The 16,082-nt window shown below is 49.0% G+C and overlaps 1 protein-coding gene across 1 annotated transcript in view; it reads right to left on the bottom strand.

Annotated features, from left to right (window-relative positions):
* Positions 1–558: 558 nt before the first annotated feature.
* Positions 559–16,082, bottom strand: part of LOC144605241 (uncharacterized) — a 29,473-nt gene continuing 13,949 nt past the window's right edge. Inside the window, exons 10-17 of the mRNA XM_078420337.1 lie at positions 13,107–13,277; positions 11,935–12,052; positions 10,396–10,514; positions 9,048–9,247; positions 7,556–7,678; positions 3,249–3,393; positions 1,305–1,403; positions 559–726 (exon numbers count right to left, since the gene is read on the bottom strand). Coding sequence (XP_078276463.1) covers positions 559–726; positions 1,305–1,403; positions 3,249–3,393; positions 7,556–7,678; positions 9,048–9,247; positions 10,396–10,514; positions 11,935–12,052; positions 13,107–13,277 — 1,143 coding nt within the window. The remainder of the gene's footprint in view (positions 727–1,304; positions 1,404–3,248; positions 3,394–7,555; positions 7,679–9,047; positions 9,248–10,395; positions 10,515–11,934; positions 12,053–13,106; positions 13,278–16,082) is intronic.

Genomic DNA, 16,082 nt, shown 5'->3' on the forward strand with positions numbered 1-16,082 from the left:
TCAATGTTGGATGTATCTAGTTTATCACCTCTCATTATTACCACTCTCACCCTGGCCACAAACTCCTTGAAGTACTTCCCTCTGGAAGAAGGGTCTCGACCCGAAACGTCACACATTCCTTCTCTCCTGAGATGCTGCCTGACCCGCTGAGTTACTGCAGCATTTTGTGAATAAATACCTTCAATTTGTACCAGCATCTGCAGTTATTTTCTTACACTCCCTCTGGAAGGCGACTCCGGACTGTCAAAGCAGCCACAGCCAGACATAAAAACAGCTTTTTTCCGCGAGTAGTAGCTCTACTCAACAACCAAAAGTCTGTCGTCTCTTTTTGTTCTGGTTTATTTCACTCACATGTTTAAACCGCAATGTTGTATTCTTAATGTTTTAATGTTTTATGCTTTATTCTTAATTGTTTACTGTATGTTCGTGCTGTTAGTTGCGAGCGGAGCACCAAGGCACATTCCTTGTACGTGTACATACTTGGCCAATACATTTATTCAATTCAATTCAATATATCCAGTTTTATCTTTGGCCTGGTGAATGGATGGGCATCCTGTATCACGGGACAGATTTGGCCAGTCCCACTTTGTTGTTGCCTCTGTCGAACACAGCGTAATAATGACGAATGAAGACATCTCCGAGGATCCAGAGAGGTCCCGCGGGTGGGGGGATGTCCATGCCTCCGAATCCACTGGAGCAGAACATTTGTCCCCATTCAGCTGCCTCCTATACAAGAGACAGACGATTCATGAGGTAATAACCAGAGTAAAGCCACATGCACACTGGTGGAACACCACCTCATATTACAATGACTACAATATAATAATCAGGTATTGTCTTTCCGCTGGTGGACGCAAGATGCTGGAGTAACTCAGCAGGTCAGGCAGCATCTCTGGAGGGAAGGAATGGGTGACGTTTCGGGTCGAGACCCTTCTCCAGACTGATTTTTTTCGTACACATCTGCAGTTCCCACACACAGTTGGTCGGTGTTGATGTTAAGTTCTATTTTATGTGGCTGTGTGTCTTGTTGCTTTTTAATTGGTATGGCTGTATGGTTACTCAAATTTGACTGTACCTTAATTGGTACATGTGACAATAAATTGAATCTTGAATCTTGAATCTTGAATTTTGAGTCTTGAATCTAGAATCTTGAATCTAGAACCTTTAATCTAGAATCTCGAATCTAGAATCTAGAATCTAGAATCTAGAATCTCAAATTTAGAATCTCAAATTTAGAATCTTGAATCTAGAATCTTGAATCTAGAATCTAGAATATTGAACCTAGAATCTTGAATGTAACCTACCTGAAGTATGTAGGCCTCGGGCGGGAGAACGTACTCGACCCCTCCGATGATGAAGGTGATGTCAGGCATGGCGGCCAAACGGTTGCAATCGACGGCTACCTGTGAACGCACAGCGGGATTGTGTTGGGATTATTATCACCGCTCCACCACCCATTCCCCAGCTCCCTTGGCTCCAAAGCCTTTCCGGATTATCCGTTTTGCCAGACCAACTATTGTCTGAAAACCGTGACCTCCAGGTTCTGGAACAGCTTCTTCCCAACAACCTTGAAGATAGACGCAAAAAGCTGGAGTAACTCAGCGGGTCAGACAGCATCTCTGGAGAGAAGGAATGGGCGATGTTTCGGGTCGAGGCCCTTCTCCAGACTCCAGCCTTTTGTGTCTATCTTCGGTTTAAACTAGCATCTGCAGTTCCTTACTACATCGAAACATATAAAATTATAAAAGGACTGGACAAGCTAGATGCAGGAAAAATGTTCCCAATGTTGGGCGAGTCCAGAACCATGGGCCACAGTCTTAGAATAAAGGGGAGGCCATTTAAAACTGAGGTGAGAAAAAATATTTTTCACCCAGAGAGTTGTGAATTTGTGGAATTCTCTGCCACAGAGGGCAGTGGAGGCCAAATCACTGGATGGATTTAAGAGAGAGTTAGATAGAGCTCTAGGGGCTAGTGGAATCAAGGGATATGGGGAGAAGGCAGGCACGGGTTATTGATTGGAGACGATCAGCCATGATCACAATGCTGGCTCGAAGGGCCAAATGGCCTCCTCCTGCACCTATTTTCTATGTTTCTATCTATGTTTCTATATCAAGCTGTTGAACACCACCAAGTCCAACTAAACTACATACCCGAGAGTTGTCCTCATTGCAGAACCTCTAATCTATCATCCACCTTATTGGAGACCCTTGGACTATCTTTAGTCAGACGTTATCTTGCACTAAACGTTATTCCCTTTAATCCTGTGTCTGTACACTGTGGACGGCTCAATTGTAATCGTATGTAGTCTTTCCACTGACTGGATAACACGCTACAAAAAAGCTTTTGATTGCGTAGGAAGGAACTGCAGATGCTGGTTTACAACGAAGATAGACACAAAATGATGGAGTAATTCAGTGTGACCCGAAACGTCACCCATTCCTTCTCTCCAGAGATGCCGCCCGTCCCATTGAGTTACTGCAGCTTTTTGTTTCTAGCTTTTCATTGTACCTCGGTACACGTGCCAATAATAACCTAAACTACGGACTGCCTTGGTTGCACGAGGAACTTCAGGCTTTCTTTTGCACTAATATTGCGTTTTGTTTGATCCCTTGAATTCCTTTTTGTTGTTTATCATGTTATCTATTGTGTATTAATATGCTGCAGTAGGTAAGGATTTCATGTTTCCGTTTGGGTACATATGACAATTAAACACTCTTGGTTTAGTTTAGTTTAGAGATACAGCGCGGAAACAGGCCCCTCGGCCCACCGGGTCCATGCCGACCAGCGATCCCCACACGCTAACGCTATCCTACACACACAAGGGACAATTTTACACTCAGTCTGAAGAAGGGTCTCGACCCAAAACGTCATCCATTCCTTCTCTCCTGAGGTGCTGCCTGACCTGCTGAGTTACTCCAGCATTTCGTGAATAAATACCTTCGACAATTTTACATTTATACATTTTTAAACCAAGCCAATTAACCTACAATTAACCTGCACGTCTATGAAACCGGAGATCTCGGAGAAAACCCACGCAGGTCACGGGGAGAACGTGCAAATTCCGTACCGGCAGCGCCCGTGGTCGGGATCGAACCCGGGTCTCTGGCGGCGTGAGGCGGCAACTCTACCGCTGCGCCACCGTGCTGCCTTTGATTCGCGACTCGCTTACCTCGGTAGACGTGACAATAATGAACCCAAATCTACGCCGGCAATAATACTTTGGTGCAGTTCCGTATCGGTGGACGTACCGTGCCGTCACTGCTGGCCACTGCGCCGATCCTGCCCTGGATCACCGCGATACTGCTGGTGGGACCCGTCAGGAAGGAGGTTCCTGTGTCTACAATGGCTTTACATCCACTCTCACACGACACAAGGGCGCCTCCAACCTCCACACTGAAACATATTAGACAAACACACACACACGAGCATCAGCAATGGGAGCAGGACTTGTCCGAACAGCTGATTGAATTATTGGTTTCGTTTAGAAACATAGAAAATAGGTGCAGGAGTAGGTCATTCAGCCCATCGAGCCTGCACCGCCATTCAATATGATCATGGCTGATCATCCAACTCAGTATCCCGTACCTGCCTTCTCTCCATACCCCCTGATCCCTTTAGCCACAAGGGCCACATCTAACTCCCTCTTAAATATAGCCAATGAACTTGCCTCAACTACCTTCTGTGGCAGAGAATTCCACAGATTCACCACTCTCTGTGTGAAAAAAAACTTTCTCATCTCTGCCTCAGAAGGCAGTGGAGGCCAATTCTCTGAATACATTCAAGAGAGAGCTAGATCGAAGACAGAGTGGCAATAAAGGGGGCTTTTTCAGGTTTGCTGCCAGTGACTAGTGGAGTTCCGCAGGGCTCGGTACTGTTCACGTTGTACATTAATGATATGAACGAGGGGGATTGAAGGCTTTGTCGCAAAGTTTGCAGATGATACAAAAATAGTTGGCAGGGCAGGTAGTGTAGAAAAATCAGGGTCTCTGCAGAAGGACTTGGACAGGTTGGTAGAGTGGGCAGAGAAGTGGCAGATGGAATATAGTGTAGAAAAGTGTGGAGTCATGCTTATCGGTTGTAGGAATAAAGGCGTAGACTATTTACTAAATAGGGAGAGAATCCAGAAATCAGTGGTGCAAAGGGACGGGAGTGCTGGAGCAGGATTCGCAAAAAGTTAATCTGCAAGTCGAATCGGTAGTAAAGAAAGCAAACTCAATGCGAGCATTTATTTCAAGATGGCTTGTAGACAAAAACAGGGATGTAATATTGATGCTCTGTAAGGTGCTGGTAAGGCCGCATGTGGAATATTGTGAGCAATTTTGAGCACCATATCTGAGGAAGGATGTGCTGGCTCTGGAGAGGGTCCAGAGGAGGTTTACAAGAACGATCCCAGGAATGAGTGGGTTAACCTATGATGAGCGTTTGTCGGCACTGGGCCTGTACTCGCTGGAGATTAGAAGAATGAGGGGGGGGGGGGGGAACTCATTGAAATGTACAGAATAGTGAAAAGCCTGGATAGAGTGGATGTGGAGAGGATGTTTCCACTAGTGGGAGAGTCTAGGACCAGAGGTCACGGCCTCAGAATTAAAATACATTATTTTAGGAAGGAGATGAGGAGAGATTTATTTCATCAGAGTGGAATTCTTTGCCACAGAAAGCTGTGGAGGCCAAGTCAGTGGATATTTTTAAGGCAGAGATAGATAGATTCTTGATTAGTACAGGTGGCAGAGGTTATGGGGAGAAGGCAGGAGAATGGGGTTAGGAGGGAGAGATAGATCAGCCATGATTGAATGGTGTAGACTTGATGGGCCGAATGACTTAATTCTACTCCTATTCCTTATGACCTTATGACCAACGCAAATTGGAGGAACAGCACCTCATATTTCACTTGGGCAGCTTACACCCCAGCGGTATGAACATTGATTTCTCTAACTTCAAGTAACCCTTGCATCCCCTCTCTCTCCGCCCCTCCCCCATCCTAGTTCTCCGACTTGTTTCACTGTCCTCCTGATTAATTTTACTGTTTGGGTGCCTCGTTGCACCTTCCCCTCAACTAACGATGCACCATTCTACATTTCCTTAGCATCATCTGCTTTGATCTGTCTGATTCCCTCATCTTACCCTTCCACATCTCTAGTCTGAAGAAGGGTCTCGGCCCGAAACGTCACCCATTCCCTCTGCTGAGTTACTCCAGCACTTTGTGTCTATCCATGTTCTCCAGAGATGCTGCCTGACCCGCTGAGTTACTCCAGCACTTTGTGTCTATCCATGTTCTCCAGAGATGCTGCCTGACCCGCTGAGTTACTCCAGCACTTTGTGTACTCTAGGATCTGAAGAAGGGTCGTATGTTGAAAGACTGGAGTGGCTAGGCTTGTATACACTGGAATTTAGAAGGAAGAGAGGGGATCTTATCAAAACATATAAGATTATTAAGGGGTTGGACACGTTAGAGGCAGGAAACATGTTCCCAATGTTGGGGGAGTCCAGAACCAGGGGCCACAGTTTAAGAATAAGGAGCAGGCCATTTAGAACGGAGATGAGGAAAAACCTTTTCAGTCAGAGAGTTGTAAATCTGTGGAATTCCCTGCCTCAGAAGGCAGCGGAGGCCAATTCTCTGAATGCATTCAAGAGAGAGCTAGATAGAGCTCTTAAGGATAGCGGAGTCAGGGGTTATGGGGAGAAGGCAGGAATGGGGTACTGATTGAGAATGATCAGCCATGATCACATTGAATGGTGGTGCTGGCTCGAAGGGCCGAATGGCCTCCTCCTGCACCTATTGTCTATTGACCTGAAACATCATCTATCCATGTGCTCCAGAAATGCTACACCAAGTTACTCCCGTATTTTGTGTCTTTTGTTTTGGTAAACCAGCATCTACAGTTCCTTGTGTCTCAGACACGCAGTGCCGTGGTTTGACCACAGCTTGAGTTTCGTGGATTCATCAGCTTAGCACATGACAGGAAAGACATGATTGCCTGTGGGGAGATTAGATCATAGAGTCGTTCACCACAGAAACAGGCCCTTCGGCCCAGCTCATCCATGCTGCCCACGATGCTGTGGGTTGCCGAGGTCGTTGGATGGAGTGGGCAAAGTTCATCTGTGAGTCTCCGGCCCTGTAAGGCGTCGTCTCTACTTCTGCACCACTGTGCAGCCCATAATTAATTGAAGGAGAATATTGCAAAGAAAGATGCGATGAAGTCTGTATGGAATTTGCACGTCAACCCCGTGACCTGCGTGGGTTTTCCCCGAGATCTTCGGTTTCCTCCCACACTCCAAAGACGTGCAGGTTTGTGGGTTAATTGGCTTGGTAAATGTAAAAATTGTTCCTAGTGTTAGATCGAGGGGATCGCTGGTCGGCACAGACACGACGGGCTAAAAGGCCTGTTTCCACGCTGTATCTCTAAACTAAACTAAACTAAAAATGTAAAGAAATAGAAAGAATACATCTTGGGAAGTTTTGGCTGGGACTTGTACTATATGGTCATTCTCCATAACTCCACCTGGTCTAGATGAAGGATCTACCGCCATCTAATGGTGTGCACCAAAACTGCAATCCCCTGGTTCCCGCACTGACAGAAATATGGAGAGTTTAAATAGGTTTAGCGTGGTAAGGAACTGCAGATGTTGGTTTACACTGAAGATAGACACAAAATGCTGGAGTAACTCAGTGGGTCAGGCAGCATCTCGGGAGAGAAGGAATGGGTGACGTTTCTGATTGAGACCCTTCTTCAGACTGAGAGTCAGGGGAGAGGGAAGCTAGTGGCATGAAAAGGCACAAAATGAATGAAAGGTATGAAAAGAACAAATCAAAGGCAGTTTAGTTTAGTTTAGAGATACAGCAAGGAAACAGGACCTTCGGCCCACCGAGTCTGCACAGACCACCCACCGATCGCCCGTTCACACACTAGTTCCATGTAATCCCGCTTTCCCATCCACTCAACACACACTAGGGGGCAATTTACAGAGAGCCGATTAACCTACAAACCCCTGTCCGGGCCTACAGCGCCCCCCGGGCCTAACACGGGACAAGGTCGGTCCCGTTCGGGACAAACCAATTTAGCCCAAAAATTTAGTCCACTTGAAAGACTGGAGCAACTAGGCTTGTATACACTGGAATTTAGAAGGATGAGAGGAGATCTTATCGAAACGTATAAGATTATTAAGGGGTTGGACACGAGGCAGGAGGCATGTTCCCAATGTTGGGGAGAGTCCAGAACAAGGGGCCTCAGTTTAAGAATAAGGGGTAGGACGTTTAGAACTGAGATGAGGAAAAACTTTTTCAGTCAGAGAGTTGTGAATCTGTGGAATTCTCTGCCTCAGAAGGCAGTGGAGGCCAATTCTTTGAATGCATTCAAGAGAGAGCTAGATAGAGCTCTTAAGGATAGCGGAGTCAGTGGGTATGGGGAGAAGGCAGGAACGGGGTACTGATTGAGAATGATCAGCCATGATCACATTGAATGGCGGTGCTGGCTCGAAGGGCCGAATGGCCTACTGCACCTATTGTCTATTGTCTAAAATACGGCTAATACGGGACAGTTGGCAACCCTGCATTTACCGGTCCAGCTGGATTTGCCAGTATCCTTGGTGGGTTACAGGAACCCAGTGGAGATCCCCGGTGAAATGAGAGATATCGAAACCGCCAAAAACGATCTCACTGCCCGGCTCCTCGTCGGGATTCCTGGGAAGGGGAAAAAAATACAAAAAAGAGAAATTGGTACAATCTGCTGAAAAACTTTAAAAACTAAAGACGTTTGGTTAAATGCAGTTCGAGGTAGACACAAAATGCTGGAGTAACTCAGCGGGTCAGGCAGCATCTCTGGGGAGAGAAGGAATGGGTGACGTTTCGGGTCGAGACCCTTCTTCAGACTGATGTCAGGGGAGGTGGCGGGTGTCCTGACCCGCTGAGTTACTCCAGCATTTTGTGTCTACTTTAGATTATAAACAAGCATCTCCAGTTTTTTTCCCCACCCCTAACTCTCTCCTGAAAACATCCAGTGAATCGGCCTCCACTGCCTTCTGTGGCAGAGAATTCCACAGATTCACAACTCTCTGGGTGGAAAAAGTTTTTCCTCATCTCAGTCCTAAATGGCCTAACCCCATATTTTTTAACTGTATGTGACCCCTGGTTCTGGACTCCCCAAACATGGGGAACATTGTTCCTGCATCTAGCCTGTCCAATCCTTTAAGAATTTTTTATATCTAGATACTAAAACTCTCGTTTGTTTGTTCCTGAACTACAGCTAAAACGGTACACGATAGTGCGACAATTTTAGGCCCATCTTACTCACCGTCGTCCCTTTGGTGCTAATAGAAGAAGTTTCATTGAAATCGGTGTTATATTTTTTAAGTTATTTGCTTTTAAAAGTTTAAATCTATCTCCTAGGGAGGGAGGGGGGGAGGGAGGGAGGGAGAGGGGTGGAGGGCAGATAAGGGGGTTGAGGGGGTTGGAGTGGGGGGGAGGGGGAGGGGAAGGGGAGGGGGAGGAAGAAGGGAGGGGGAGGGGGTGAGGAAGAAGGGAGGGGGAGGGGGCAGAGGGGTGGTGGGAGGATAAGGGGGTTGAGGGGGATGGAGTGGGGGGGAGGATAAGGGGGTTGAGGGGGATGGAGTGAGGGATGGGAAGGGGAAGGGGAGATGGGGAGGGGGAGGGGGAGGAAGAAGGGAGGGGGAGGGGAGGGGGGGAGGAAGAAGGGAGGGGGAGGGGGAGGGGGAGGGGGAGGGGGAGAGAGAGGGGGGAGGAGAGGGTGCTGCACCAATGCAGGAGAGGTTTGTGGCCCAAGTGTTTCTATAAGATCTCCTCTCATCGTTCTGAATTCCAGTTGCCTGATGACTGCTGGGAAGAAACTGTGACCCCTGGTTCTAGATTCTTAAACGGTGACCCCTGGTTCTGGATTCTTAAACTGTGACCCCTGGTTCTGGAGACGTGACGATTATAAAGTAAACAAAACTAAAAGCATGGACAAATAGCCAACCTCTGACCAATCCCAATCATATCGTATGGCCTATGAAGGTATTTCATCCTGGGCCTATTTTGCACTGGACTGTCGTACCTGGAGAGGAAGACGGAGAACAGGGGCAGTGCCACCAGGTCTTGTGCCATCATGTTGTCGAACACAGGGGTGACATCGTCAGCGGCGATGGAGGGGTAGGCCAGGCCCAGGATGCCGTCGAATGGGGAATACTCGAAGGTGGAACCCGGCTCAGTCACGCTCTCCCCAAATACCTGGCCCACCACGGAGAGACCTTCAACCTAAACACGGGAGACAACACCAGAGCTTGCTTCAGTCCCGGGGGCCACGCCATTGTATCAGTGCGGCACTTACGTTATTTGTCACATGTACCACTCAGTGGCACAAGGGCACAGCGGTAGAGTTGCTGCCTTACAGTACTTACAGCGGGTTCGATCCCAACTACGGGCGCTGTCTGTACGGAGTTTGTACGTTCTCCCCGTGACCTGTGTGGGTTTTCTCCGAGATCTTCGGTTTACTCCCACACTCCAAAGCTGTACAAGTATCACTACACATAAGCACTTAGACGCACTTAGATAAGCAACTCTCAGATACAGTACAAGTGTAGAGCAGTAGTACACTGAGACAGTGTGCAGAGTCTCGGGAGAGAAGGAATGGATAATGATTCTGCTGGTTCCGCTAAGTTGCTCCAGCATTTTGTGTCAACCTTTGATTTAAGCCAGCATCGGCAGTTCTTTCCTACAGTATACAGAGTCGCCAGTTTGGCTCCATTTCCAAGTCCCAGTTGCTGGAAGTGCCGGGTTCTTGGCCTAACCATGAAGGCCCATTGTCATGGCGACGTTGCAGGGTCGGCCTGGCCGTGGTGTCCTCCGCCGCTGCTCTACCACTGTAGGCCGCATGCGGTCCACGCGCTCAGCTTCTTGGAGCGGCGCCCGGTCCACGCCAAGCCCCAGGCTGCTGCAGGGCCTCCAGCGGCCCACTCCCCCGTTCAGGCCGTGCACTCCTTCCCTCCCTCCTTCCCTCCCACAGCCTGTCTGCTCGCCGGCCGCTGTAGGCCCGGCCGCTGTAGGCCCGGCCGCTGGAGGCCCTGACACTGTAGGTCCGGACAGTGTAGGTCCAGATAGTGTAGGCCCGGGGACCCGGGCGCTGCCTAATGGAGGTTGCGTAGCAACCCGCCTGCCAACCCAGTTGGCCGCCACTGGTGGAGAGGGAGCATGTGGCCGCTGGCTGGGTGAGGTCACGTGGGGCGCATCACCTTGTCCCTTATTTGGGAGCGAGATAGTTGGCAACCCTAGTTCTCGTGGTCCGTGGTGGGCGAGAGCCCGGTCTGTTGGCGCGGTGAGGCCGCAACTCTACCACCGTGCCATCGTAGAGACGGATGCAAAGACACTTCTGAACACGACTGCCACATCTCAGAACAGTTACTTACGTCCACTGTGTCCACCCCAAGAACTCCAGAGAGGCTGCCCGTGCCGTAATGGATAGAGAAAGGCCGGCCAATTCTCTTGTACGTCGAGGAGGTTTCTGGGATAAATTTGTTGTGCTGCTCTGTGAAAGGCAAAAGAAAGAAACTTTCACACCTGGGACCTGGAACTTCTATCAGCTCCACCCTCAACCTTAGACACGAAAAGCTGGAGTAACTCAGCGGGGCAGGCAGTATCTCTGGAGGGAAGGCATGGGTGACGTTTCGGGTTGAGACCCTTCAAAGAAAGGTCCACGCCGAGTCCCCTCCGACCAGCAATCCCCGCACGCTAACACTACCCTGCACACACTAGCGACAATCTTATATTGATGCCAAGCCAACTAATCTACAAACCTGTACGGCTTTGGAGTGTGGGAGGAAACCGAAGATCTCGGAGAAAACCCACGTAGGTCACGGGGGGGAACGTACAAACTCCGTGCAGACAGCACCCGTAGTCGGGATCGAACCCGGGACTCTGGAGCTGTGAGGCACCGCCCACCATAGGAGTTACTCCAGCATTTTTACAGTCAGGACCTTCTGATTATTGCCACCATTGTCATAGAACATAGAGCATAGAACAGTACAGCACAGGAACAGGCCCTTCAGCCGACAATGTCTGTGCCAAACATGATGCCAAGGCAAACCGTTATCTGCCTGCACGTGATCCATGTCCCTCCATCCCCTGCATATCCATGTGCCTATCCAAAAGCCTCTTGAACGCCTCTATCGTATTTGCCTCCACCACCACCCCTGACAGCAAGTTCCAGGCACCCGCCACCCTCTGTGTAACAAACCTTGCCCCACAGAGTATGAAATCATGAGAGGAATAGATCAGGTAGATGCACAGAGTCTCTTGCCCAGAGTAGGTGAATCGAGGACCGGAGGACATAGGTTTAAGGTGAAGGGGAAAAGATTTAACAGGAATCTGAGGGGTAACTTTTTTTACATAAAGGGTGGTGGGTGTATGGAACGAGCTGCCAGAGGAGGTAGTTGAGGCTAGGACTATCCCAACGTTTAAGAAACAGGTAGGCAGGCACATGGATAGGACAGGTTTGGAGGGATATGGGCCAAACGCGGGCAGGTGGGACTAGTGTAGATGGGACATGTTGGCCGGTGTGGGCAAGTTGGGCTGAAGGGCCTGTTTCCACGCTGTATCACTCTACGACTCTAAGATACTCGTGGAATTCTCTACCTCAGAAGGCAGTGGAGGCCAATTCCCTGAATGCATTTTAGAGAGAGCTAGATAGAGCTCTTAAGGATAGCGGAGTCAGGGGGTATGGGGAGAAGGCAAGAACGGGGTACTGATTGAGAATGATCAGCCATGATCACATTGAATGGCGGTGCTGGCTCGAAGGACCGAATGGCCTCCTCCTGCACCTATTGTCTATTGTCTATTGATACGTCTCTTTTAAACTTTGCCCCTCTCACCTTAAAGCCACGTCCGCTAGTATCTGATACCACTACCCCGTGATGGTAGGATTGTGTCGTGCCTCGGTGTGTACTTACTGCAGGCTGCACTGTGGCAATAGATGGAAGGCGCCCATAGGTTGGATGAGCCGGTATCAAACACCACCGTAAAGTTCTGAGGGGGCGTACCGATAGAAATGACCCCTGCGTACTGAGTCTGGCAAGAAAGAAGGACAGCCCAATCAATCTGGCTAGTCAATGGCAGGAGTCAAGAACACAGCAAAATACGAGCGGAGAAAGTTCACAAAACCTCCCAAACCTGGTGCTCCATTTAATATGAAAGATAGACACAAAATGCTGGAGTAACTCAGCGGGTGAGGCAGCATCTCGGGAGAGAAGGAATGGTTGACGTTTCGGGTTGAGACCCTTCTTCAGACTGAAGAAACGTCACCCATTCCTGCTCTCCCGAGATGCTGTCTGGCCCGTTGAGTTTCTCCAGCATTTTGTGTCTATCTTCGATTTAAACTAACATCTGCACTTTTTTCCCCTCTAAACCTATCCTATCCATGTACCTGCTTAAATGTTTCTTAAACATTGTGATGCCTTTTGGGATGTGGAAGCATCACACACAGTTTAAGAATAAGGGGTTAGGCCATTTAGGTCTGAATCTGTGGAATTCTCTGCCACAGAAGGCAGTGGAGGCCGATTCACTGGATGTTTTCAAGAGAGAGTTAGATACAGCTCTTTAGGGCTAACGGAATCAAGGGATATGGGGAGAAAGCAGGAACGGGGTACTGATTGTGGATGATCAGCCATGATCATGTTGAATGGCGGTGCTGGCTCGAAGGGCCAAATGGCCTACTCCTGCACCTACTTTCCATGTTTCTATGTTTCGATGTTTTTACGATGATCCAGGCTGCCGTAGGTAGGGGTTGCCAACTGTCCCGTATTTGCCGGGACATCCCGTCTTTTGCGCTAAATTAGTTTGTCCCGTAAGGGACCCGCCCCTTGTCCCCGTATTAGTAGGGTTGCCAACTTCCTCGCTCCCAAATAAGGGACAACGGGTGACATCACCGCCCCGCGATCCGACGTGACCTCACCCAGCCAGCGGCCACGTGCTCCCCCTCCACCAATGGCTGCCGCCATTGGTGGAGTGGGAGCGCGTGGCCGCTGGCTGGGCGAGGTCACGTGGGAGCGCGGGGCGGTGACGTCACCCTTTGTCCCTTATTTGGGAGCAAGGAAGTTGGCGACCCTAGCCGTAGGTAACTTACGTCCATGTAGTTGAGAAGGGGCTCAGTCGATGCCTGCAGTGTGGAACATTGTTGGGTGTGGCCACGCTGGATCATATCCAACTTGTTGTGTTCCCAGAATTCCGGAAGCATCCCTGTCTCTCTCATCCTTTGCCTGATGGACTTGTGTCTCCTCAGAGGAATTCTGTGAAGACACCCCCATGAAAACAAAAATTGCCCATTAGATAGGCACACGGATACATAGAAACATAGAAACATAGAAAATAGGTGCAGGAGTAGGCCATTCGGCCCTTCGAGCCTGCACCGCCATTCAATACGATCATGGCTGATCATCCAACTCAGTATCCCGTACCTGCCTTCTCTCCATACCCCCTGATCCCTTTAGCCACAAGGGCCACATCTAACTCCCTCTTAAATATAGCCAATGAACTGGCCTCAACTACCTTCTGTGGCAGAGAATTCCACAGATTCACCACTCTCTGTGTGAATAAAAACCTCATCTCGGTCCTAAAAGAATTCCCACTTATCTTTAAACTGTGACCCCTTGTTCTGGACTTCCCCAACATCGGGAACAATCTTCCCGCATCTAGCCTGTCCAACCCCTTAAGAATTTTGTAGGTTTCTATAAGATCCCCCCTCAATCTTCTAAATTCCAGCGAGTACAAGCCGAGTCTATCCAGTCTTTCTTCATACGAAAGTCCTGCCATCCCAGGAATCAATCTGGTGAACCTTCTCTGTACTCCCTCTATGGCAAGAATGTCTTTCCTCAGATTAGGAGACCAAAACTGTACGCCATACTCCAGGTGTGGTCTCACCAATGCCCTGTACAGCTGCAGCAGAACCTCCCTGCTCCTATACTCAAATCCCCTCGCTATGAATGCCAACATACCTTTCGCAGGGAATGGAGGGATATGGGTCACGTGCAGGCAGATAAGATTACTTACTTGCAGGCAAAGATACTAGAGGAGCAAGATGAACCACTCCGTCGAAATCGCCTCTACTGAGGTGTAGCACGCAAAGGAGCGTAACGGCCACCATTTTAGTATGCAAAACCCGCCGTTCGCTATGCCTCTCGTAGTGTAATCGGTGTTTTGGGGGAGCAGTATGTGTGATGATACCATAAAAATGCAGAATATATCTCATCTATCAATTCACAGATTTTTGTTATTTCGCTTTTTAAATGTTTCTGCAAGTTTCTGCCTACTAAAATGGCGCCGTGACGTACTACGGCTTTTAGGGTCGAGTGGTCTATCTTGTGTAATCGAGTGATTAGCTTGGAGGGATATGGACCAAACGTGGGCAGATGAAACAAGTGCAGCTGGGACATGTTGGCCAGAGTGGGCAAGTTGGGCCGAAGGGCCTGTTACCCGGCTAAAGGAGATGGTAGATGAGGACTGCTCGCTAGCTGGTGATAGGATAGTTCAGTTGCAGTCCAGTGTGAACGGGCGATCGATGGTCGGCAGGGACTCGGTGGGACAAAGAGCCTGTTTTCACACTGTATCTTTAAAGTCTAAAGTCTTAAAGTGTGCCGTGAACGGGCAATCGCTGGTCGGCAGGGACTCGGTGGGCCGAAGGTTCTGTTTCCGCGCTGTGTCTCTAAACGACACTAAACTAAAAACGAACTGGTGCGAATGGGCGATCGACGGTCGTTGTGGACGTGGTAGGCCGATGGCTGTGCGTCCACATATCTCTAATACCTCGCGTACCTCTGCACCCCTGAACCAAACCAAAAGAGGTTTTGTTTAATTACCTTTTCAGACTCTCCGAAAGGTCGAGCCAAACGAGGGCAAAGATTAACCACTTCATCCCAACGTGCTTCATTGCGCTGGGATCGGGATCGGACTCGGACCTGCGATACAGAGAACTTGCAGCGCCAGATTATTAAAGACCAGAACACAATCTGAAAGACCAGCCCCGTGCTAGGGTGCAAGGCAAATGAGGCAGGAATTAGTCAACAGCGATTTGATAAAGCTTGGAGGTTTTCGGGTAACTTTTACAATGGGAATGTTTACCCACTCTATCAGTAGCATCTGAAAAATGTTTTGCTTAAGGGTTGGTCACAGTTACACCCAGTAAAATAATCAGGTATTTGTTTTAAATTGGAGGCAAAGACGGGGTGATTAATTTTAAGTAGTACCCCTGCTTCCCCCCCCACCTCTCGGTCCTCTGCATGCCCACCCCTCCTTTTGTTGTGCCCGCTTTCTCCTCACAAACTCTGTATGGCAGCAACTCTATCGTTGTGTCACTGTGCCACCCCGATCCTTCTGCGATCCACGTAACAAAGTCCCAGCCTGCCCAATCTCTCCCTCCAGGTCTGGCAACATCCTCGCAAATCCTCACTGCACTCTTTCCAGCTTAACAACATATTTCCTGTTTTCCAGGGATGCTGCCTGTCCCCGTGAGTTACTTCAGCATGTGGGGGGGGGGGGGGGGTTTCTTGGTAAACTAGCACCTGCGGTTCCTTTTTTCCACAACCAATGTCACTTTTCAAATTGCAAGCTGTTTTTAGCAACAGCTTCATTGAGCTAAACAAGACAATATAGTGTTCTGAAGAAAGGTCTCGACCCGAAATGTCACCCATTCCTTCTTTCCAAAGATGTTGCCTGTCCCGCTGAGTTACTCCAGCAATTTGTGTCTGTCTTTGGTGTAAACCTGCATCTGCAGTTCCTTCCTACACAAAACTAACCTACCCAATCTAGGGCAATTATCTAAATCAGTCTAAAGAAGGGTCCTGTCCCGAAACGTAACCTATCCATGTTCTCCATAGAAGCTGCCTGACCCGCTGAGATACTCCAGCACTTTGTTCAGTTCAGTGCAGTTCAGAGATACAGCACGGAATCAGGCCCTTCGGCCCACTGAGTCTGCGCCGAACCAGCGATCCCCGCACATTAACGCTATCTTACATAAGGGACAATTTTACATATATAGCAAAGCCAATAAACCTACAAACCTGCACGGCTTTGGAGTGTGGGAGGAAACCGAAGGTCTGGGAGAAAA

The sequence above is a fragment of the Rhinoraja longicauda genome, chromosome 24 (genome assembly GCF_053455715.1).
Source record: "Rhinoraja longicauda isolate Sanriku21f chromosome 24, sRhiLon1.1, whole genome shotgun sequence".
In the NCBI taxonomy this organism is placed as follows: domain Eukaryota; kingdom Metazoa; phylum Chordata; class Chondrichthyes; order Rajiformes; family Arhynchobatidae; genus Rhinoraja; species Rhinoraja longicauda.